We start from the raw sequence: 22,918 nt of genomic DNA on the forward strand, positions 1-22,918 counted from the left end.
TCTTTCAATGGCTATTTTACCTTCTGATTCTGTGACATCAGAATCTTTGATTTCCTGAAAAATAATGTCTAGTCTCTTTTTTAAAATCATGTTTTTCAGGAAGTCCAATAATCCTTAAATTGTCTTTCTTACATCGTTTTTTCCAGGTCAGTTGTTTTCCCAAATAGGTATTTTACATTTTCTTCTATTTTAAAAATTTTTTGGCTTTGCTTGACTGATTCTTGATGTCTCATTGAGTCATTCATTTTCATTTGTTCAGTTCTGATTTTTAATGAATTGTTTTCATTTACTTTTTTTAGTTTTTTGTATTTGTTCAATTGAATTTTTAAATGAGTTGTTTTGTTCTGTGGATTTTTTTCTCCATTTCACAAGTTCTTTTTTTTTTTTTTTTTTAAGGAGTTATTTTCTTTTTCCATTTCACAAATTCTGTTTTTCAGGAATTGTTTTCTTTTTCCATTTTGTTAACTCTTAATTTTTTAAGGAGTTATATACTTTCATTTCACTAAGTCTATTTTGCAATGAATTTTCTTCAGATAATTTCCATGTTTTTTCCCCCAAACCCTCTTCTAAAGTTCATTTCTTTTTCCCATTTTTCTTCCAGCTCTCTTTTAAGATCTTTTATAATTTCTTCTAGGAGAGCCTTGTGTGATGGAGGTTTTGGTACTGATACTGATAACATTTTTTAGTTACCCTTTGGAGCTTCATCTGGAGATAATCTGCTTTCAGTCTCCTCAGGGTTTGAAATCTGTTCTCTTTCACCATAAAAATTATCTATGGTCAGAGCTCTTTTTGCTTTTTTACTCATTTTCTTAAAAAAAAAAAGTTGAGATCTGCTTTTAGGGCAAGGGAGATTGTCCAAGTTTCCTCTACAAGTGGTAGTGGCTCCACTGACGGACTTCAGGTGCTGGGAGGGCATATCAGGTCTTGTGGAATTCTGGCATTTTGGGGTTCTCTATCTTTTGTGTTTGCGTTGGATGTTTTATAACTTCTCTGCTGACCTACTGGATTGCATTCCTCCCCATAGATTCTCTTGGGTGTGGAGCCCCTACCACCCTGGGTCTGTGCTGCCTACCCTTGGTGTCTGTGCTTGGCCTGCCTCCCTCTGTGCCCGATTGAAACAGACCTTTTCTAGAGAGCTTTGAAATTATCTTCTGCTGGTAATTTGTTGCATTTCCAATATTTCTGGATTCTGCAAATCCATAATTAATTCAGAACCTGTATTTGCTAAATAGTCTGAGGGTCATGGGTAAAGGTCCGAAATAAACATGTCCTCGCAATGACAAAGAACAATCTTGGCTCCACTCCCTCTTTTGCTTCTCTTTAGTCTTGCATTTGAAATTCACATTTTCTCTTTATTAGGAAAGTTTGAAAGTCCCCTATTTAATTGATTGCCCATCTTTTACCAAGAAAGTTACATTCATTTTTGCTGGGTAGTTGATTTTTGGTGGTGATCCAATCTTTATCTCTTCCTCCAGTCCTTTAAATATAAAAGCTGCTAAATCCTGGACAATTCTCTCTTATTCTATTCTTCTCCCCCAAATATTAGTGTACACATCCTTCTAAAAGTCCCTTCCTTACCCTGTTTCCAATCATTCTATTTCTTTATAAATTTAGAAGACTTTTATAGACACACACATGTTCTCTCTTTAACCCAGATGACATGAGAATAAAGTTCCAATACAACTAGTTCTCTACCCTCCCTGCTTCCTCTTTCAGTTCTTCCTTTTATATCTCATTTTAATGAGATATTTGCTCCCTTTTAATATCCAGTTTTGTTTTTTAGTCACCCATCAAACATAATTCAGTCCCATCCTTCCTTTCAAATTACCCTAATAATGATTAACAGTCTAAATACTGATAACATCATCTTTGAGAAGCACAGAATTTGACATTTATAATTCCCTTATAATTAGTCTTTAATTTTTTACTTATATTTTTTCTGGATCTTTTATATTGAAATTTCCATTGAGTTTTGATTTTTTTTTTTTTTTTGTCACAAATACCTGAAAGTCTTTTGGATTGTCAAATTTCCCTTTTTTTCCTCCTCAGTCAGGATTATACTCAACTGTTCTGGGTGAGTTATTCCTGGTTGCAACCTTAGTTTTTTAGATCCTTGAAATAAAATGTTCCAATACCTTAACAGTCTTTTAGTGTAGAAACTGTTAGGTCTTGTGAAATCCCGATTGTATCTTGGGAAGTATGTAAGTTGGGTATTGTTTTTGTTGTTGTTATTGTTGTTGTTTTTTCCCTTATTGCTTGCAATATTTTCTCCTTAACTTGGAAACTTTGAAACTTGGCTGTGATATTCCTGTAAATTTTCCTTTTCCCCACTAAAGAAAATAAGACCTTGTTTAGGAACTTCAGGGATAGTTTCTTTGATAATTTCTTATAATACTGTAACAATTTTTTTCACCATAGCTTTCAGTAGTCCAACTATTTTTATATGATCCCTCTTCAATCTTTTTTCTAGATCAAATTTTCTGATGATACGTTTCACATTTTCTTCTAATTTTTTTTTCCATTCTTTTGATTTTGTTTTGTTATATCTTGGTGTTTTACAACATCATTAGTTTCCCATTGCCATATTCTTATTTTCAAGGAATTGTTTTCTTTAGTTTTGGATTTTCTGATTCTACTTGGTTGACTTTACAGGTTTTTTCCCTTATAATTTTTTTTTCTCTCAATCTCTCATTTGGTTTTTAGATACATATTTTTAATTCTTTCAAAAACTTTTTTTTAAAGCTTGGAACTATTTGGTGGTTTTCATTGGGAAAAGGTACTTGACTATCTTCCTCTTAATATGAACCCAGAAGATATCTTTTCTATGTGTCTCCATAGTAGTATATTTATATAGTTATAATAACTGTCTATGGCTAGATTCTTTTTCCTTTGATTACTCATTTCTATGTTTTGTCTTTAGTAGCTATTTATAGAATCAAGTTCTAGTTCTAAGATGTGAGGGAATGATGCCCTAATCATCAGATCCTTTTTATTGTAATTTTCTGGGCTCTGTCCTGAGGCTCATCCTTGGGCACTCTTCTCCATCCCTAAGCCACAGTTAGGACACCCAGTCATGCTGTCTTGCAAATGCTCTTGCTCCCTGTTTTCCTATTTTCCAGCAAATTACAGCTGTCTTCCCTTCACTGGAACTGAAACCAGAAACTCTGCTTTCCTGTAAGTGCCAAGGAGGGTTCCTACCTCTCTGCTAGTGCATTTACCAGTTTTATGCTAGCTGATTCTCTCATGCAGCTGTAGTCCAGGATGCCTATGATCCACGTAGTTGGTGTCCCTATACAGAGAAAGGTCTTTCAATTTTCTCCTACTCATTATGATTCCCAAACTAAATCTGTAAGGGAAAGTTCTGGAGCTTGTAGCTAATGATCCACTTCAACTGCCCCCAGGGCTTGGTGTTCCTTGATTCTGCAAGACCTGAAAGTGTTTGCACTTCATTCTAGCCTGAGTCTAAGTTTTTCCTGGCCTCTCCTCAAGTTGTCTTAGTAGGATACTTTTTTACCTCTCTTCCCATTTATTTCTGCTGCTCTATGTTGAAATGATGTTTTTTTTTTTTTTTTTTGGAGGGGAGGGGGGAGGAAATTTGGAGAGCCAGAAGTTTTTTGACCTAGTCTACTATCTTCTCAGAACCCTTTCCTCTTAATTATATTTTAATCTGATTCTGCCCACTTAAGAGTTTTGCACAGACATAAGTAATAAATGAGTTCCTGATGTGCTTTGATAAACTGTTTCTTTGTCAGGAGTCCTTTATTCTTGTGAAACCACAAATTTAGGCCCTGTCCTCTTAACTTCTCCTCTTTGGAGGTAATGTTATTTAGAAAGTAGTTTCTTGTTTGGTTGTTTGGATTTAATGTTTTTTTTGTTTTTGTATTTTTGTGGATTTTTAAAGAAGTTCATAATTTTCTGCTTTCAGATCTATCAGTCTCTTGGGGGAATAAAAACATGTTCCACCTCACAGTCAAGCAAAGAAGAAAAAGTGAGTATATATTTTAATTATTAATGCACTTATGTGAATTATGCTTTAAATATGGTGCAATGGTTTGATTTTAACTAAGAGACTTGGTAGATAACTTATGTGATAGAGATTTATACTTGGCTTTAACTTATCCATGAATATGTTATTTACTTAAAACCAGAATGAACTTGATAATCAGTGAAGGTTTTCTGACATTTTAAATCTGAAAACCATCTCATCTCCAGGTAAAATACCACTTCAAAAGAGGAAGAAAAGCCCAGCCAGATTTCAATATCACTAAATGTAAAGAGCAGCATTATTTTGATGGATGTAGACTTAGAATTTATAAATAATGAAATTCTCCAACTGTGGGGAAAAGTTGTAACAAATGGATAGTTAGTGTTCTTTTCCTTGGAGATATGTAAACAGACAGGATACCTGTTTGGAGATGTTTCATTTGATTAAGAGATTAGAATGGATGACAAAGAAAGGGTGTTTTCAGCTCTATTTTGTTCTCTAATGAGTTTAACATATTGTTAATTTGGATTTAAAAGGGGAAGGCTAATTAATAATATTAAACTGTTTTTTTCAGTGGCATAATTATTGCAATGAGTTTTTTTTAATAATTTATTTTCTTCCCCAATTACATGTAAAATCAAATATAAACATTCTTTTTTTTTTTTTTTAAACTTTTGAGTTCTAAATTCTACCCCTCTCTGAGATAGTAAGCAATCTATTATAGATTATATATTAGCAATCATGTAAAACATTTCTTCATTAAAAAGAATAAGAGAGAGAGGGAGAGAAGTAGATAGCATTTTTCATCATGTGTTCTTTGGGATTATTTTAGATTTTATATTGCTGAAAATAGCTGAATCATTTACAGTTTTTCATTATACATTTTTGCTGTTACTGTATACAACATTCTCCTGATTCTGCTCACTTCACTTTTTAGTTTATGTTAAGTCTTTCCAGGTTTTCCTGAAATCATCCTGCTTGGCATTTCTTATATAGCACAGTAAGAATTCTTTACAATCATAGAACAGGTATTCTCCAGTTGATGGGCATTGTCTCAATTTCCAATACTTAGTCATAATAAAAAGAGCTGTTATAGATATTTTTGTAGAAGTAGTTTCCTTTTTCTCTTTTAAAAAGATCTCTTTTGGATTCAGACTTAGTAGTGATATTAATGGATCAAAAGGTATGCACAGTTTTATAGCTCTTTGGACTTAATTCCAAATTGCTTTCCAGAACAGTTGGATCAGTTCACAATTCTACCAACTACATTAATATTCCAGTTTTCCCATACCCTCTCCAACATATATCATTTTCCTTTTCTGTCATATTAGCCAGTCTGTTAAGTGCAATGAGGTACCTCAGAATTGTTTTAATTGGTATTTTTCTAATCAGTATAGATGGAGAGTATTTTTAAAAATTTTATTATCAATAGCTTTGTCTTTTTCTGAAAATTGCCTGATCATATCTTTTGGACATTTATCAACTGGGGATGACTTGACTCCATTCTCTACCTATATGAAAAATGAGGCCTTTATGAGAAACTTGCTATAAATATTTCCCCCAGTTTTCTACTTTTCCTTTTAATTTTGGTTGCATGGGTTTTTAGTGATTATTGCTTTATTTTATTTTTCCAACTATATGCAAATGTAGTTTTTTTTTATTAAAGCTTTTTATTTACAAAGCATGTGTATGAGTAATTTTTCCAACATTGACTCTTGCAAAACCACAAAAGTAGTTTTCAGCATTCACCTTTGTAAAATTTTGTGTTTCAAATTTTTCTCTCCCCCCCCCACCCCCCCCCGCCCCTTCAACAACTTAGTACAATATTTTGTACACAATAGTTGAGTAATAGTTTAATGGTTTACATTTTATTCAATTCCTAGACATCTGGCCTCAACACTGTTGCCATGTCTTCTTACATTGCTTTACTGGTTTTTTAATTCTTTGGAATTGTCTATCCTTTCTTTATAGTTATCTTTCCTTGATCTCAGTGGCACTATACATACATATATATATGTGTATATATATATGTATATATATATATATATATATATATATATATATATATATGAAATACATATGTGTGTATCTGTACCTCATTGTCCTTTTTCTACCTCTCTGAATTAACTCTTTTCAATTTCCCCTTATATAATTGGGTATTTTGGAAAGTTATTTTCTGCTACTTTTTTTCTTTTCTTTGAAGAGTTCTTCTGTTTTAAAGACTTAATTAAATCAGGACCTCTAAATTGCCAATACTAAATATACATCTTTCCCTTTCCTCCATGTTCTAATTCTATCTCACCTTTTTGATATTTCAGAATGAAGCATGGTTAATACCAAGATCACCTTTTGTCCAAAACTGGCTCTTTTCTTTAATTTTCTACTTTGTCGATGCCTTTTTTTGTTTTGTTTTGTTTCAGAATTTATACTAACTTAGCTTATTTTTCCTTATTTCAGGGAGCAAAGATTCTTTGAACTATGCTTTATTTACATTTTCTGTGTTATGTAATGTTTTCTTTGCTATAGTTTTCCAGTTTTTAGACTTATTATTTTGGTCACCAATCTATTTTTAGAATTTACTATTATTAACATTAGTTACAGGTGAATATTTAAAATAGTAATCAGAGTTTTTACTACTGTTTGAAAAACAACTCCTAATTGAAGCTCCGTTGGCATAAGCAAACATAGATCTAATGAATAGCACTTATTGAACCTTTTCTTGGTTCAGATTACTGTTCTACTGATTTTGTATTGTCAGATTGATAAGATTTAGCTCATATCCCTTTCCTAGGCATATATAATCATCTCTATCTAGTATATGCAACAATTGTGAAAGGTGCTATACATTGGAGGTTATTAATGAACATTATGCCACCTCAGCCCTTTAAGGATAAGGTCATAATTCTGTGACAAACCTCTTTTTGATAGTTTGGAAACAAAATTTTCTTGAATAAGGTCCAAGTTAGATTCACTTTCTAAGGAATTTAGTTCATTCTCAATTAGTACAAGATTTTATTGTATTACTTAAAAATCAAAGTCTGCAAAGTATCTTTGAAAAAAGGAATATTTGGGGAGTTGGCTCTTTTGGTATTGTCTTTTTAAAATGAGATTCAGATGGATTAAATAAATCTAAGATAGGATGGGATTAGAGTGGGAATGGGACTTTAGAGGTCATTCTATTCCAAAACTATTTAAACTGTGGGTCATGCCCCTATATTGGATTATGTAACTGAATGTGGAAGTTGTAAAATTATAATTTATTATAAGTAAATGTTTGATTTATATATCTATTTTCACACACATACACACACACACACACACACACACACACACACACACACCCTTGGGTCGTGAGTGGGGAAAAAAGTTTTAAGTTTCTATTCTAAAGGCCTCATTTTACAAATTAACAAGGTAAGGTTCAGAAGGAGGTAAGTAACTAGTGTACAAGAACAAGGTAAAGTAGGAAACTAATTTTTTTCCATTAATAATAATATGAATTCTTTAAAAAAAAATGATGATCCATAATAATTAAAAGTTTCTTCTTCTTAGGATGATACTCCTCGTTGTTTAAATATTACCGGCCATGTTGGTTTTGAAAGTTTACCTGATCAGTTAGTCAACCGATCCATTCAACAAGGCTTTTGCTTCAACATTCTTTGTGTGGGTAAGTGTCGAACTTGACATTTAATAAAATTCCCAAAACATGCAATATAATTAGTCTTTTTTAAAAATCACAAAGATCAATTTAACATTTGTTCCAGTAGTTCCTAACCTGCCTATTTTGAGTCACCTAGGAAGCAGAGGAATTGCCCTTAAATGCACATAGTCATTTTGAGCTTTATTTAGTTTCAAAAAAATGTATACATAACTCATCAAACAAATGACAAAATAAATGCTTTTAGAATATATGTAGATGTAGAATAATAATGAACAAAAACTTTTATTGAAAAATGATAGTAGCTTTTTATCAGCACTTATTTTCTCATTCAACATACACTTACATGTGAGACTCTGCTAAATTTTTTTGGCTTTATAAAGAGGTCCTCATACTCAAAACTGTTTGAAACCACTCCTTAAATCATAGTTTTATACTGACAATTCCTATTTGAGACAGTGGCCTAGAGTTTCAAAATTAATAAAAACTATTGAATTATTGAAATATAATACTTATTTTCTAATTTCTTTAAACATTTTGCTACTTTCCCAGAAATCTGATCCTCCTTTGTTTTGATAGATAGGGGAAATCTGGTGCTGTAAAATAGGGATCATCATAGATTCTACTCTGCAGGCTTGCTGTGAGGTTGAAATGAGATAATCAATGTAAAGTGCTTATACAGTATTGCATAGTTGGTACTTTATAAATATTAGCTATTATTTAAATCAGTTATTATTAAATCTTTCATTTGTTTAGGAGTCCTGAAGTGACCATTGGATTTTTGTTTTCTCAGATGTTTTTTTGAAGTTGTTTTTCATTTCAGGGGAAACTGGAATTGGAAAATCAACTTTGATTGACACATTGTTTAATACGAATTTTGATGATCTTGAATCTTCACACTTTCACCCAAATGTAAGACTTAAAGCACAGACATATGAACTCCAAGAAAGCAGTGTTCGGTTAAAACTGACTATTGTCAATACAGTAGGATTTGGTGACCAGATAAATAAAGAAGCGAGGTTAGTTTTTTCCTTGTTGACACAATATTTATTTAAAATTATATTAATCACTTAAGGTATTGGGCTTTTAAAAAAACAACTCTTTATGGAACTATGACATGCTTTTTGGCTATAGTAGTTACATGCTTTCCTTGTATTATGCTTTTATGTTAAATTTTGTATTTTATTATTTTTATACAATTCTTAGCCTCTCCTTTGAGAACTTTAGAACAGTTATCTTAAGCGTTTAGTCGGTTTTTTTATTGGTTTCAACTCTTTGTGAACCATTTGGAGTTTTCTTAGCAAATATACTAGAATGGTTTACTATTTACTTCTCCAGATCATTCATCAGATAAGAGAACTGAAGTAAACAGTTATGTAATTTACTGAGGGTCACACAGCTAATAAGTATCTAGGGCCATATTTGAACTCAATCAGATGAGTTTTCTTTACTTCAGGTTTTGGTACTATATCACCTAACTGCTCTCTTCCTCCTGCCTCCAACCCTGAACTTTAGTAGATGCTTAATAAAATGTTTGAATGAAGGAAAAGTGAATCTTCCTCGTAATTCAAAATTTGACTTTTGAGTAAAAAATTTTTTTAAAAAACATTTTGAGACAAGTTACTACATGTAAGATTTTTAATAATTTTCTAATTATTTTATCTTAAGTGTTAAGAAATAATTTATGTGGACTTTGTGGAAGATTCTAAACATTAGAATCAAATGAAGAACCTAACTTTGTAGTTGTACTTCTCCCCAGCAATAAGAGTTCCCTGATAAAAATTAAAAATAACTCAGAATCACCTAAATAAATAGGATTCTATTATGGAATAAGTCCGAAGAGTAGGTATAAGGATATCTTTTTTTCATGTTACAGTTTTTAACAAAGTTGAATTTTATAAAAATTTTACCAGGGACATTTAGAACTTAGAGTTCCTATTTTATGTCTTTATGTAAGTAAAATTTTTAAAAGTGAATTGTCCTTTCATTTCTTTGTCTCTCTCTCTCTTTTTTTTTTTTTTTTTTTTTTTTTTTTTTAAATTTGGGATCTTGATATATATACTTTATATAAAGGAGAGTGTGTGTGGGTTTCTACTGTGCTCTACTTTTATGTAGTTCTGTTATGGATGAGTGTCATGCATAATGAGCTGGTTAGAATTGTTTTAATTTCTTTGCAAATGAATTGTTAACTTATTTTTAATAGTTTTATATTTGCAAATGAGTAATTCACTGCTCAGGGAGCAAATCAATGATTAACCAGAAAGTTGTCTGATGATAGTAGTTTTTGCTGCTTTAAATTATTTTTTGTTGTTTTTGTTTAACATGTTAATTTCATTTTTGGAAGAATAGTGTAAAGGAAAGAAGACAAGAATAGATAATGTCTAATACAAGTTTTCCATGTATAAAAGTTCAAATTGCAAATTAAGTATCAATATCCTCAAGCATACTTTTTTTTAGCATGTACTTTTGAGCTGAGGATGCTTTCTCCCTAATACATGACATCTGTATAAAAAGAGAGAAAATACTCTTATATTGTGAATACATTTTCATTTGTGCGCAGCCGTTCTTCAAAATACATCAGTGATATGCCAACTATTTTACTTTGGTCACTTTGAGCCAATGAACTGGCAAACATGAACCTTTATTTCAATGAGGTCTTGCTGTATATATGAATAAAGACCATCTATAACCACCTCTGGAAGTGGTTCAAAGTATTTACTTTCCAATGGGTCAGTTGCATTAACCCTGCATATGAAGAAAAGCCCACTATATTCTATTCCAAAAATTATTGATTTAGCACACTTTTTGCTGTAGCAAAACTGAAATCTTATTAGAAAGTGAATATATGGTATAAAATACTTGAATAATTATATTATTTTTCTCCAGCTATCAACCAATAGTTGATTACATAGATGCTCAATTTGAGGCTTATCTCCAAGAAGAACTGAAGATAAAAAGGTCTCTCTTTAACTACCATGATTCTCGCATCCATGCCTGCCTTTATTTTATTTCACCTACGGGACATTCCCTTAAGACACTTGATTTGTTAACCATGAAGAGCCTTGATAGTAAGGTATGATTTAGGAAGCAGTCAACTTTACTCATTTCCTATTTTTAAAATGTGGGAGTCAATCATATACATTACTAACAAATGCATGTACATATATATCTTAATCATTCTCATTTGTGAGTGTATATTTGTCCATATTTTAATTCAATAATTAGAATATTATTTGTAATATTTTTGATATCTTAATATCCCCTATTTAATATCTTTATTATATTAGGGTTTCTTTTAAATTATTCAAAGATATTGGGGTATCTTTCAATAATTAATGACATAAGACTTTATATACATATATACAAAACATTTTATATGCCTTCTTAATTAAGGTATATACCTGAGAGGTAGGTAGAATAGGTCATACCTTACAGGATTATAAATTTAGGATAAGAAGGGGTCTTATAGTCATACAATATAGTCTCCTCATTTTATAGATGAGGAAACTAAAGTTTAAGTGATTTTTCCATGGTACAACAAAACACAGAATACAGCCAGGAATTAAATCCAGGTCCTTTTACTCCAAATTCAGCCTTCTTTCTGCTAAAACCTACCTCTCTCTTTTGGCTTATCCAGAGACTCATAAATGTTTAACTTTCAGTGGTTGGTAAAGTGAGATATAGACAAGAAACATTCCTTTACCAAGTTAGTCTGTTTTTTAATTGATTTTAATTTCAATTGATTCAATCACCTATGAATGGAAAGAAATATGAATTAATTGCATTATGCTTATTATAAGCCTCTAAATTCACCTCTTGACATTAAGAGAAATGGAGGAGGAAATTCATTAAGTGAGCTTTTAAGTGAAATTTCTTGGTATTAGTGATGATATGAAGAGGAAGGTTTCGGTATGTGTGATGATCATGGCTCCTGGGAGCAGGAGAGTGCTGAAATCACGGATGGTTGTAATGTAAATTAATCTAATCTTAATAAGAGTTGTACAATGAGATGATTCAAACCAGTTCCAATTCTTCAGTGATGAAGAGAGCCAATTACATCCAGAGAGAGGATTGTGGGGACTGAGTATAGACCACAACATAGCAATTTCACTCTTTCTGTTACTGTTTGCTGGCATTTTGTTTTTTCTCAGTTTTTTTTTTTTCTTCTTCTTAATCTGATTTTTCTTGTGCAGCAAGATAACTGTATAACTATGTATATGTATTGGATTTAACATGTATTGGACTACCTGCTATCTAGGGGAGAAGGAATGGGGGAGGAAGGAGGGGAAAATTTGGAACAGAAGGTTTTTGTAAGGGTCAATGTTGAAAAATTGCCCATGCGTATGTTTTGTAAATAAAAAAATAAAGAAATAAAAGTTGTTAACTTTGATTCTAAGACTTCATTAACATGCAGGAATGCTATAGCTTTTGACTGTTAATAACTCCATAGTTGTTGATGTTACCAAAAAAAAAAAAATTCCATGTTTGTGATATTTTAATGGTTTTAGCAGAATCTCAGTAAAACGTACTCATTGCTCCTTTTAGAACAGTAAAGATGTCACAGCCATTAAGAGTTATATAACACATATACACGTAAACATTACTACTAGGAAACATTAAGCTGCTTTATGTTAATGTAGGAAGAAGAGGAAGGTGTAAGAAATGTCTGAGCCATTTTGCAGAGTCAGTAATCACTGTAGATTGGTAGTAAACTGAATAAAGAACAAATAGCAAATACCAAACATCACTTGGAAAATACTGTCAAAATTTGAAGAGGATGCCTAGCTTAAATATAAAATATTTATTTTACAATAGTAAAAGCAGAATGATACCAGAAATCAATTTACTAATTACAAGTAGATTACTAATTAGATTAATAAAATAATAATAAAATCATAGTTAAATTGATATGCTCACATAATAGGAAGCTTAATGGAAAATCTTTTCTGGGCTAGTTGTTCTTTAAGCAATTACCAACATCCTCCAATTTAGATTTTCCCTAGTTTTTCTCATTTAGGCCTTTTCAGTTTTAATCATTCTTGATGATTTTGTGTCCCAATTTTTGATGAAATGTCAGATTTTTTTTTTTTAAAGCATTATTTAGGGGGCAGCTACATGACTCAGTGGATAGAGCATCAGCCCTGAAGTCAGGAGGACTGAGTTCAAATCTGGCCTCAGACACTTACCACTTTCTGGGTGTGTGATCCTGGGCAAGTCACTTAACCCCTATATATATATATATATATATATATATATATATATATATATATATATATATATAATTTTGCATTCACATTTGAAACCAATAGTATAGATGAAGAAATGAATTTTCTGTTTTGTAAAAGGAAGAGGACAATTCTGGAATTTACAACAATTTTATTCAGTATTAAATGTCCTTAAAAAAATCTTTGTTTTGAAATTTTCTTTTTGTTTGTGTCCAATATTTATCCTAATACTATTTTTAAAAATTATCTAAATGTACTTTTAGCAATTAAGCTGTTATAGATAGTTAATAACTATCTTAATAAAGTAAAAAAAAAAAAAAAGCATCAGAAGACTTTAAAGCCCTACTTGATCACTCACTCAGTTTTTTTTCTTTTTCTTTTTGTGGCAAGACATTTGGGGTGACACATAGTTGGTCTCATTGGCTAAGGCCAGATTTGAACTTGAGTCCTCCTGTTTTTAGGGCTGGCACTCTATTGACTGCACCACCTACCTACCCTAGCTGCTCACTTATTTAAAAAAAAAAAAAATTGGCATCACCCGAAAAAGACTTCTTGTTGCTCCTTGTGACTTGACCTTTGTGATATATCACATTAAATATTTATGTAATTTTGTTGACAGACTGGTAAAAGCATTATAATGTTCCATTAAAATTATTAACTTAACAAAAATCACATAGCGAGTCAGTGGAAGATAATGGAGAAGTGATGAAAGCAAAAAGCAGGTTCTAAGTACTATTTTAGTGCTTTGTGCAGTAAATGTTAACACTTCACACAATAGCTTAAAGCTTTCACTTCTAAAAGTGAACAGTCAAAATTGCTCTGTAGTTGAATGAGTGAAAGGCATAAGCAAAACTTTTCTTCATTCTCAAAGGATCTTTTCCATTACTAACCTATCAAGAGAGTTTGAAATTGTACTGGTTTGTTATTCATTTGGGCCTCAGAGGCTTTTTAACATTTAGTACTTGAATGTTCTTGGGAGGCGTAGGATAACTATACATCTTTACAACTATATATTTATACAACATATACATAAACTAAATTGGAAAAGACTGTGGGGAAAATATGTGGAGAGAGCTTGAGTGGGAGTGGAGGGGAGCAGAGGCAAATTTTCATTACTTCTTAAGAGATGGCCTTGTTTTCTCAGCATCTAAATTAAAAGTTCAAATTACTTGTTTTGAATAACTATTCAAATAAATAATCTATAAAATTAGAACAATTATATATATTGTTACCCAAACTTGTTGAAGTAGGAAAAGTCAAGGAAGAAAAGACTGGGCACTTAACTGGATTGAAAAAAATAGAATAAATTTTATAAGAGCAGTGGGATAAATTTTATAAGAGCACTAGGTCTTCTTTTCATGCTATTTGCAAGGTAAACATCTATAGTTTGTGTGATGCATACATAATTTGCTGTAAACATAGGGTCTCATGATTATTATCTCATGATCATAAACATTTATGGTAAGATTTAATTTTGAAAGCTTCTATATTAAAAAAACATAAAAATAATCTTTGTCTTTTTTTTTTTTTTAACCAAATATTATTAGGTAAATATCATACCTGTGATTGCCAAAGCAGATACAATTTCTAAAACTGAATTACAGAAGTTTAAGATCAAACTGATGAGTGAATTGGTCAGCAACGGAGTCCAAATATACCAATTCCCAACAGATGATGAAACTATTTCTCAAATTAACTCCTCAATGAATGTAAGAGCTTAATATTTGAATATATTTCTATTATCAGCCACTAATATACTTTGATTTTAGTTTCCTTCAGCTGTAAATTGTAAATACATCCCAGCTGTTGGATGCTTATGTTAAGCCCTCTTCCCTTTTGTTGTTGTTACAAATTTGGTTTCAAGGGTTACATTTCTGTCATAGTTCTCAAAAGAGAGCTGATGGAGCCATCATCTTTCCTGAGAATACTTCTGTGGTTCTATATTCACAACTTAGAAATAAATGATTTCTTTTTAAAATACCGTTTTCCTTCAAAGAATGTATTTTATGAGTCTCTAAAGATAGTCAAACATGTCTTCTGCAGTTTTATCTTTTAGACTTTGCTTATACTCATTTTCCTTTGGAATTTCCTTGCCCTCCTCAAAACCTATGGAAATCCTAGGTGTTTTTCAAATCCTAATCTAAATCTTAAATGTCCCAATCTATGGAGCTTGATTTCTTTATTTTTTACTCTTTTTTCCCCCCTTTTTTTTTTTTTTTTTTTGTAATACTTATTGTCTGTAACTCACTTGACCCTTTATAATATGCTAGCCTGCATTATTGCCTTTCTGGTTTATGGGCAGAAGTGTGCTGAAGGCAGAACAAACTAATTTGTGAATTGATTGTTAAATTTGTGAGTACTTACACATCACAAATTGACATACCATAAAAATCAGGGTTTATTTTGTTGTCTTAAGATGGTGGAGGAAATTTTTTTTTGGCAAGGCAAATGGGGTTAAATGACTTATCCTGGAGTTGCATGGCTAATATATATCAAGTTCAAATCCTCAGATCCTCCTGACTCCAAGATTAGTGCTCTATCTACTGAGTCACCTAATTAAATGGCCTTATCTTCTAATGAGCTAAATATGTTTCCCAATAAGGTAATATATTTTTTACTCATTATATTGCACACAAGATGATCACTATGCTTTGTGTCCAATAGATATCCAGTGAATGCATTTTTATTTGATTAATTTGATTACAGAATTTAGGGTCAACTCTTGTATATCAAATATATATCAGAATATCCCTTTAGTCAGTTATCTATTAGCTTGATTTTGATCCAAACCAGCTTTTTGAGGTTTTTTTGGTGAATATGTCAGCTAAGGCCAGAAGCAGTGCCAAAGTCATTAATGACGGACATTTATATGGTGGCAAAATAACTTACTTATCTTCACAACAGCCTTCTCTACTTATTAAGATCTAAAGCTGAATTTGTTTTAGGGCTGCTATACAGTCAGTTCTAAATTAATGTTAGCTGGGAATAAAATATTGAGTTCTTTTAGGGCAGGTGGTGAGGAACCTTTTTTTCTGTCAAGGGATTTTTGAAAATTTCTAGTGGGCCATACAAAATTATGAATTTATGGAACTCAAGCAGTGGGAGGTTGTTCTACCTAGTTTTTAACTCATCACCTGTAGTTAATTGTGCACATGATTTTGCAGGCCTTATGAGTTCCCCAGCCTACTTTAGGGCAAGGGATATTTTTGTATTTGACATTGAATCTTCAGTTGCCTTGACTCATAATAAGCATTTAATAAATGTTTAGTGAATTTGAATTTGGTGTATATATTTATTAGTAGTATTTTGTTATTAATGAGGATAAAATTATGAGCTGTGAAACCTAGTTTTAGAAATTTAAGACAGTGCAAAATAGAATATTGTTTCAAATAATTTCATTATATTCTTTTTAATCAAATACTTGGAAACTTTAGTGTGTTTCTACATTGACATATGAATGTGAAACTCATAATAGATTTTTTCTAGGGACATTTGCCATTTGCTGTTGTGGGCAGTATGGAAGAGGTCAAACTTGGAAATAAGATGGTGAAAGCTCGTCAATACCCATGGGGCATTGTTCAAGGTGAATATGATGAATATGAACAGTAGTTGGATGAATGTTTTAGAGTATAATTTATTCATAGTATAATAATTATAATTTTCAATAAGATGCATTTTCATTTATTAGTATTTTGTTATATTATTTTTTATATTTATATATTATATTTATAGCTATTATTAATTTAGAAATTTATCTTAGTAAAATAGAATTTGGATCCAGTTTTTTGATCAAGTAATGCTTATTGTAAATGATTATCAAACTTTATATTATTTCAAATTAAATTCAAAAAAACCTACTTTTTTCCTTTTTCTTTTTCCTACTATCCTTTTTCTGACTAGTGGAAAATGAAAATCATTGTGACTTTGTAAAGCTCCGTGAAATGCTTATTTGCACAAATATGGAGGACCTAAGAGAACAAACCCATACTCGACATTATGAACTTTATAGGCGATGCAAACTAGAGGAAATGGGTTTCAAAGATGTAAGTCCAGAAAACAAACCTGTCAGGTAAGTTGGACATTATATTACATGAGAAAGAATAGACATTGCATTGTAATACAAAAGGAGAGTTTAAGAGACTGTATCAAGGGATATATGGGAGAGGCAATTATCAGTGTGGTTTAGTGGATAGAGTGCTAGCTTTGAAGTCAAAATTGACTTAGCTTCAAGTCCTATTTCTAGTTGTGTGGCCATGGTTATACGTCATTTAACTCTGTGTGCCCTGTTATAAACTTTTAACTTACAAAGACTTAAGTGTTTTTGTGTATTGGTAGACAGAATTAGGAAGCTTCTTTATTGGGAGCATCTTATATTAATGGAATTGCAATTCTAGTTCAAACATACAAAAACAAGTATCCTGTTGAAAAATTGTCTGGGAATAAATTGTAAAACTATGTCACTTGATGCTACATTTCTAACATTTTTTTTGTCGAAATAATTTTAACTTTAAACCCTAATATTTCAGGGCTTATACAAATGTTTAAATTATGACTAAATTTAACTTGATAAATATTATTTAAAATTCTTCCGCTATGCTTATTTCCTAGTAGCTTTTTTTTTTTTTTTTTTTTTTTGTGTGTGTAAAATTATTTAGGCCCTTCTCCAACTTGCTAACCTATATTTTGATTATATCTTGGCTTTCTACAAGAAGCACAGAATAGTATGTTGAACCTTAAATCAGTTTGATTTTGCAATCTTATTAATCATGGATTGTTTAAATTTTTGAGTAAGAGTTTTTAAAATTTATCTGAAACTTTCATTTTTATAAATGATGTATCAATGATGTTTTATGGCAGAACAAGGCTTCTTAAAAATCCCTTCTTGATTATATTTCTCAACCACATACACTGAATCCATTTATGATGTTGTGATATTTAAATATTCTTCTGTAATTATGTAGTTACATAATTCCCAGCAGGTGTCTGTCACTTTTTCCAGAGGAAAATCTATCTTTAATTTACCTTCTTAAGATTGGGAAAAGAAGTGGCTTTGTTGGTTGGCCTGCAATTAACCAGGTTGCATTTCAAGATAGATTAAATGATCAGTTACCAGTGGCTTGGCAAACCTAACCTGGAGATATGTGACATCAGAGATAGCCTAGATTTATATACTCTGACACAACCTGCCCAAGAGATCTAGTTATTGCAACTCATCTTCTGCTTTGTTTTCATATTTATTGAAAAATTAATGTTTTTAGGTAGATGCTGGCCTTAAAGTAGCCCATTCAAATAAGGAAACATTTTGTGTCTGTCAACTTAAAAAGCAATGTTCATATTAATGGTTTAGTTAAGTACCTTTGGCTACAAAATTGAAGGGAGGGAGAAAATTTTTTTCTTCTTCTTGCCTTTGAAAAACTGGTAGTTAGTTTTACCAATTTTCTCCTAAAATTTTGATGCAATACTGTATCCTTAATGCACAAATGGTAGCTACAGTTTTTCTTCCCTACTACAATTTATGATTTTTCCCTTCTAATATTCTTGAATGTCCTCTAGTCCTCACCCAGTTTTCCCTTGGGAAAATAAAATGTGAAAAAGAACAGGAGCTATTCCCTCCCCCCTGCCCCCCCCAATTGTCTTCCTTTTACAAGCTCATTGGCAGTATCTTTGAGCCCAGTCCTATTCCCTTTCTCAGTTCCCAATCTCTTCCACCCCAACAGGGCACCCTTCAGCCATATCCTCTGCTCCTTGCATAGAATCACAAGGCAGTCTTTATTCTTCATCAAAGAAATAGAAGAAACACATATCTAGGCTTTGCTCTATCTAACATATAGTTTAAATTTTACTGAAGTAAAGTATGTGGTATAAGAGAAGACAGACTTTTTATCTTCCTGAACTTAATCTTTCCCTACAAAATTTTAAGTGGGAAAAAAAAATGGGACAAGAATACTCTTTGTAAAGAGGAACCAAGAACACAAGCTGCAGTTTAATATGGGGATTGGACAAGATTTTCATCAATAAAAGTGAAGCTTAAATTACAAGTGGAAATAGTTTGAAATTTGGTTCTACTTACTCACTTGAATGCTAGATTTTTTATTTTGACAACCATCAGAACTGAGAATGGTGCACCAGAATTGAGGCATGAAGCTTGCGTTCCAATTCTTAACTCTGATGTTCTTTGCTGTGTGACCCTGAGCAATGTTTAAAAAAAAAAACAAACAACAACAACAACAACAAAAAAACAAAAACCAAAACAACAACCAAAAAAAAACATTGCTCAGCCACTATTATCATCTGTAAAAAGAAATGTTAATAACAATACTTTCACTATCTGCTTACAGGATCGTTGTAAGAAAGACACTTTAAAAACTTTAAAGCAATAGGTTAATGGATTTTTTTAAAACCACCTATCTGCTTTCCCTTTGTTATTAAGATCCTTAGAAAACATCCAGAGATTTGTGGGATTGTTTCTGGGACAGGAAGAACAGAGAAGCTGAGACTGTATTTGATCTGCAGTAGACTAAGCAGAGGCTAGAAAACTAGTCAGAAGCCACAGGTGATCACAATGGAAAGGGAGATATGTGGAATCCCTGGTTCTGCTGCCAGTCCCTGAGCTAAGTGTGACATTCCTGGAATCCAAAAATGGACCTTCAGATGTGTTTTTCTCTTGGAAACATCCTAATATATGGTGGGTATGATAAGAATAAGAATAATATAGCACAGCTTCTTAAATGGGAATGTACTTTGGAGTTTTAATCCAAAGTCAGGTTTACAAAAAAAAAATTCCCTTACGGTCGTGATATTGAATAGGTTTATAGTATAATCCAACTTTATGTATTTTTAAAGTTGACAATTTTTATAAGGAACATTGATTCAATTTAAGAGTTCGCACTCATCAAATTTTTAGGCTTAGTGCATAGCTTAAGTGAAAATAGGAAAAAATAAGGCCTATTAAAGTTAAAGAAATGTCTCTGTCTTTCTGTGTCTCTTTCTCACACACACTCACATTTTGGAGAAAAAGGCATCACGAGATATATTTACTAGTTGTTTAATATCTCATACACAGGAGATTTTTTTGTAGACTTCCTCTCCTACATTTCTTTTTTGAGCTCTACCTCATTTGTTATTTTCTTGGTTTTTATTTCCTTTTGTCTGTCCCTTTTTGCAGTTGGTCTTGCCTCTCTTTTTTTCCCCCTACCACCATTTTAAAAATGAAATATCAGTATAACATCTGAATGTTAACAGTAAAAACAAAGAAAAAACAAAAATAGAAGGTGAAGAAAGCCATTTTGATACATCAGAGGAAGAGAAAAGGTGAAAGGAAATGGAAATTTATAATGGTTGTGCACCATATAAAAATATCTAGTTTAACTCTGGTTTTTTTATACAAGGAGTAAAATCCATACACATTCTAAGTTGTTGAAGGTTGTCTATCTAGTGAAAGTTAAATGTGAGACTAAAACCCAGGTCTCTTGACTCCAACTCTGGTATTCTTTTCACTTTACAAGCTATCCCTACACAGAGTATTGAGAAATGCAAATATAGGAAGTAAGGTGGGAAGATAGAAGAAATAAATTTACTAGTGGAACATTTATAAGATTGTATTATACAGTAGAAAAGACATTAAGTTTGGAATCAGAGGATATGGGTTAAAATACCCAGGTTTTTTACTGTGTGACCTTGGGGAAATGACTTGAGCCTTCTGGACCCCAGTCCAGGTCCTCTTTAAAAAGAGGGGATTGTATTAGATAATGGCTTCTAGAATTCTTTCCACCTCTAAATGCATGATCCTGAAATATTAGAACTAGAGAATGGGTTTAGAAGTATTTGCCCTTTCTTAACATAAGAGATGTGATTTCTCCCAGCTCTTTAATGTTAATGGATCTTTTATCATATAACTATATATCCCAGCTTCTTAAACTGTGGTTTGTGGCCCCATATATAGGGTCTCACAACTGATTGTAGGGATTCTGAAATTATGGTTTACTATCAGTAAATGTTTGATTTGAATATCTAGTTGCCTCTGAAAAAAGTTGATTTTAGATAAAATAAATATGGAATTGTTGCCCAGCTTCATGTAACTTCAGTAGACCAGCCTCAAAAGAATATGAATTATTTACATTTCCATTTTCCAAGTTAAAAGATTTATAAAAAGAAATCTGAAAAGATGGTATGATCAGAAGTCTTACAAAGGAAAGATAGACAAGTACTATAAGGAGGCATTTTTTTTGGTGGGGGAACCCCCAATCATAGAACTAGTAAATTTTTTTTCATCTAGTATTCTTTATACATAGTAGATACTCAATGTTAAATTGAATATTATAAGAGAAATAAGCATATAAAACAGACATTTGAAGAACTGAAGGACAAAGATATTAAGATTTTTGATCTATGAAATAAAAAGGGGTGGAGGAAAGTGACATAAATACATGCAAATTTGAGGGAAAAGTTGCAAAAATAGTTTGTGAGAGAAGTGAAGGGGAATAAAAGAGAAGAATTAGTATCAGTTGAGGTAAACATTTATGATTATAATAGAACTTGGGGACCATATAGCCATAAAGAACTTAGGAAATTATTACTGCAAAGAAATTAAATGGAAATTGCTGAAAAAGAGAAAGTGAAATAGCTCATAAAATGAATAAAAACCACATATGAAAAACGAAAAGTACAGAAACATAAATTGGCAAATATTTAAGAGGAAAATAGGCACTGTAGAAATGAGAACTCAATTCAGCAGATATTTAGTATCTGTTGTTGAATCATTTCAGTCATGTTTCATCTCCATGATCCCATTTGTGATTTTCTTAGCAAAGATACTGGAATGATTTGCCATTTCTTTTTCTAGCTCAATTTATAAATGTGGAACTGAGGCAGCTAGTAAAATATCTAAGGCCAGATTTGAACTCAGAGCCTCTTGCTTCCAGGACTAGCACTTTATCCACTATCCCATCTAGCTGCAATGTCATTTTTTTCAATTTGTCTCACTTTTTTTTTTCTTTGACATATCTTGAAGATAAGATCAATCAATATGTGTTGTACATGAATACAATAGAAGCAAAGACATTTGAATGTGATAATGAATTAGCGTTTAAAAAGGAAAGATATTGGTAGGGAAATATGGTATTTATAAAGTCTGTCTCAAAAATGCATCTGTTTTTGGAAAAGATGTAAAAATCATGGGATAAATTCTTTGTAAATGTGTTTCTGAATAATATACAAAACTACATGAAGTGTTTTGTTGAAGATTTTTTATATTTTCTATTTTAATTATGAAATTGTTTGGGAGAGCTTTTTATTTTATTTTATTTTTTTAATTTAATTTTATTTTTTCTGAGGCTGGGGTTAAGTGACTTGCCCAGGGTCACACAGCTAGGAAGTGTTATGGGAGAGCTTTTTAAATCATTCAATTCCATTGATTATTAACCTAGCTAAAACTGGGATTTTTTTTTTTCCCATTTCATAGAGATGAAGGAGAGAAGGGGAAAAAAGAGCCTTTGTTAAGATACTATGTGTCTAATGGGGATGGTAAAAATTATAAAGGAGTATAGCACTACATTGAAGAAGAGAAGCAGCAATGGTGTAAGAGTTCTGCTTCCAAACAAAGAAATGGATTCACCCATCAGAATTGGGGGGAACAAGAAGTAGCATCCAAGTTTCAGATGGGGAAGAGATGGGCTGATAGTGGGGTCATGGTGAGGAGATGATATATCATGAGATTACCTAGAGAAAAATGAAACATAAAAGAATTAGTAATTTTTGTGGTTTTTTTGTAACTTTGTAATTTTGTTTTTTGTGTAATTTTGTTAATTTAGGAAAAGTAGCAACATAAATTTAATGTTCATCATAAATTTAACTTGAAACTTAATAAGAAAAACAAAAATGTTGAACTTTTTTCAGTTAGATTTGATGTAAGTAAAGCTAATCATATGGCATAAAGAGGGTCAGTAGATAATTAATTACTCTTTTGTATTTTATCTTTTAAAAATTAAGTAATCTTTGAGTAGCTTTCTCTTCAATTTCCAGTAGATTTATGATCTTTTAGAATTTGCAGATTGT

General features: G+C 31.6%; 1 protein-coding gene across 2 annotated transcripts in view; it reads left to right on the forward strand.

The window, feature by feature from the left end:
- Positions 1 to 22,918, forward strand: part of SEPTIN10 (septin 10) — a 55,200-nt gene that overhangs the window by 21,649 nt on the left and 10,633 nt on the right. Inside the window, exons 2-9 of one of the 2 annotated variants that reach the window (XM_074299629.1) lie at positions 3,926 to 3,988; positions 7,535 to 7,649; positions 8,464 to 8,659; positions 10,527 to 10,713; positions 14,413 to 14,574; positions 16,352 to 16,448; positions 16,766 to 16,934; positions 19,296 to 19,456. In XM_074299629.1, the coding sequence (XP_074155730.1) occupies positions 3,926 to 3,988; positions 7,535 to 7,649; positions 8,464 to 8,659; positions 10,527 to 10,713; positions 14,413 to 14,574; positions 16,352 to 16,448; positions 16,766 to 16,934; positions 19,296 to 19,359 (1,053 nt within the window). In that variant the 3' untranslated portion in view covers positions 19,360 to 19,456. Of the gene's footprint in view, positions 1 to 3,925; positions 3,989 to 7,534; positions 7,650 to 8,463; positions 8,660 to 10,526; positions 10,714 to 14,412; positions 14,575 to 16,351; positions 16,449 to 16,765; positions 16,935 to 19,295; positions 19,457 to 22,918 lie in introns of those variants that run through there. The other variant, XM_074299628.1, reaches the window with a different exon arrangement.

The sequence above is a fragment of the Sminthopsis crassicaudata genome, chromosome 3 (assembly GCF_048593235.1).
Source record: "Sminthopsis crassicaudata isolate SCR6 chromosome 3, ASM4859323v1, whole genome shotgun sequence".
NCBI classification, from domain to species: Eukaryota; Metazoa; Chordata; class Mammalia; order Dasyuromorphia; family Dasyuridae; genus Sminthopsis; species Sminthopsis crassicaudata.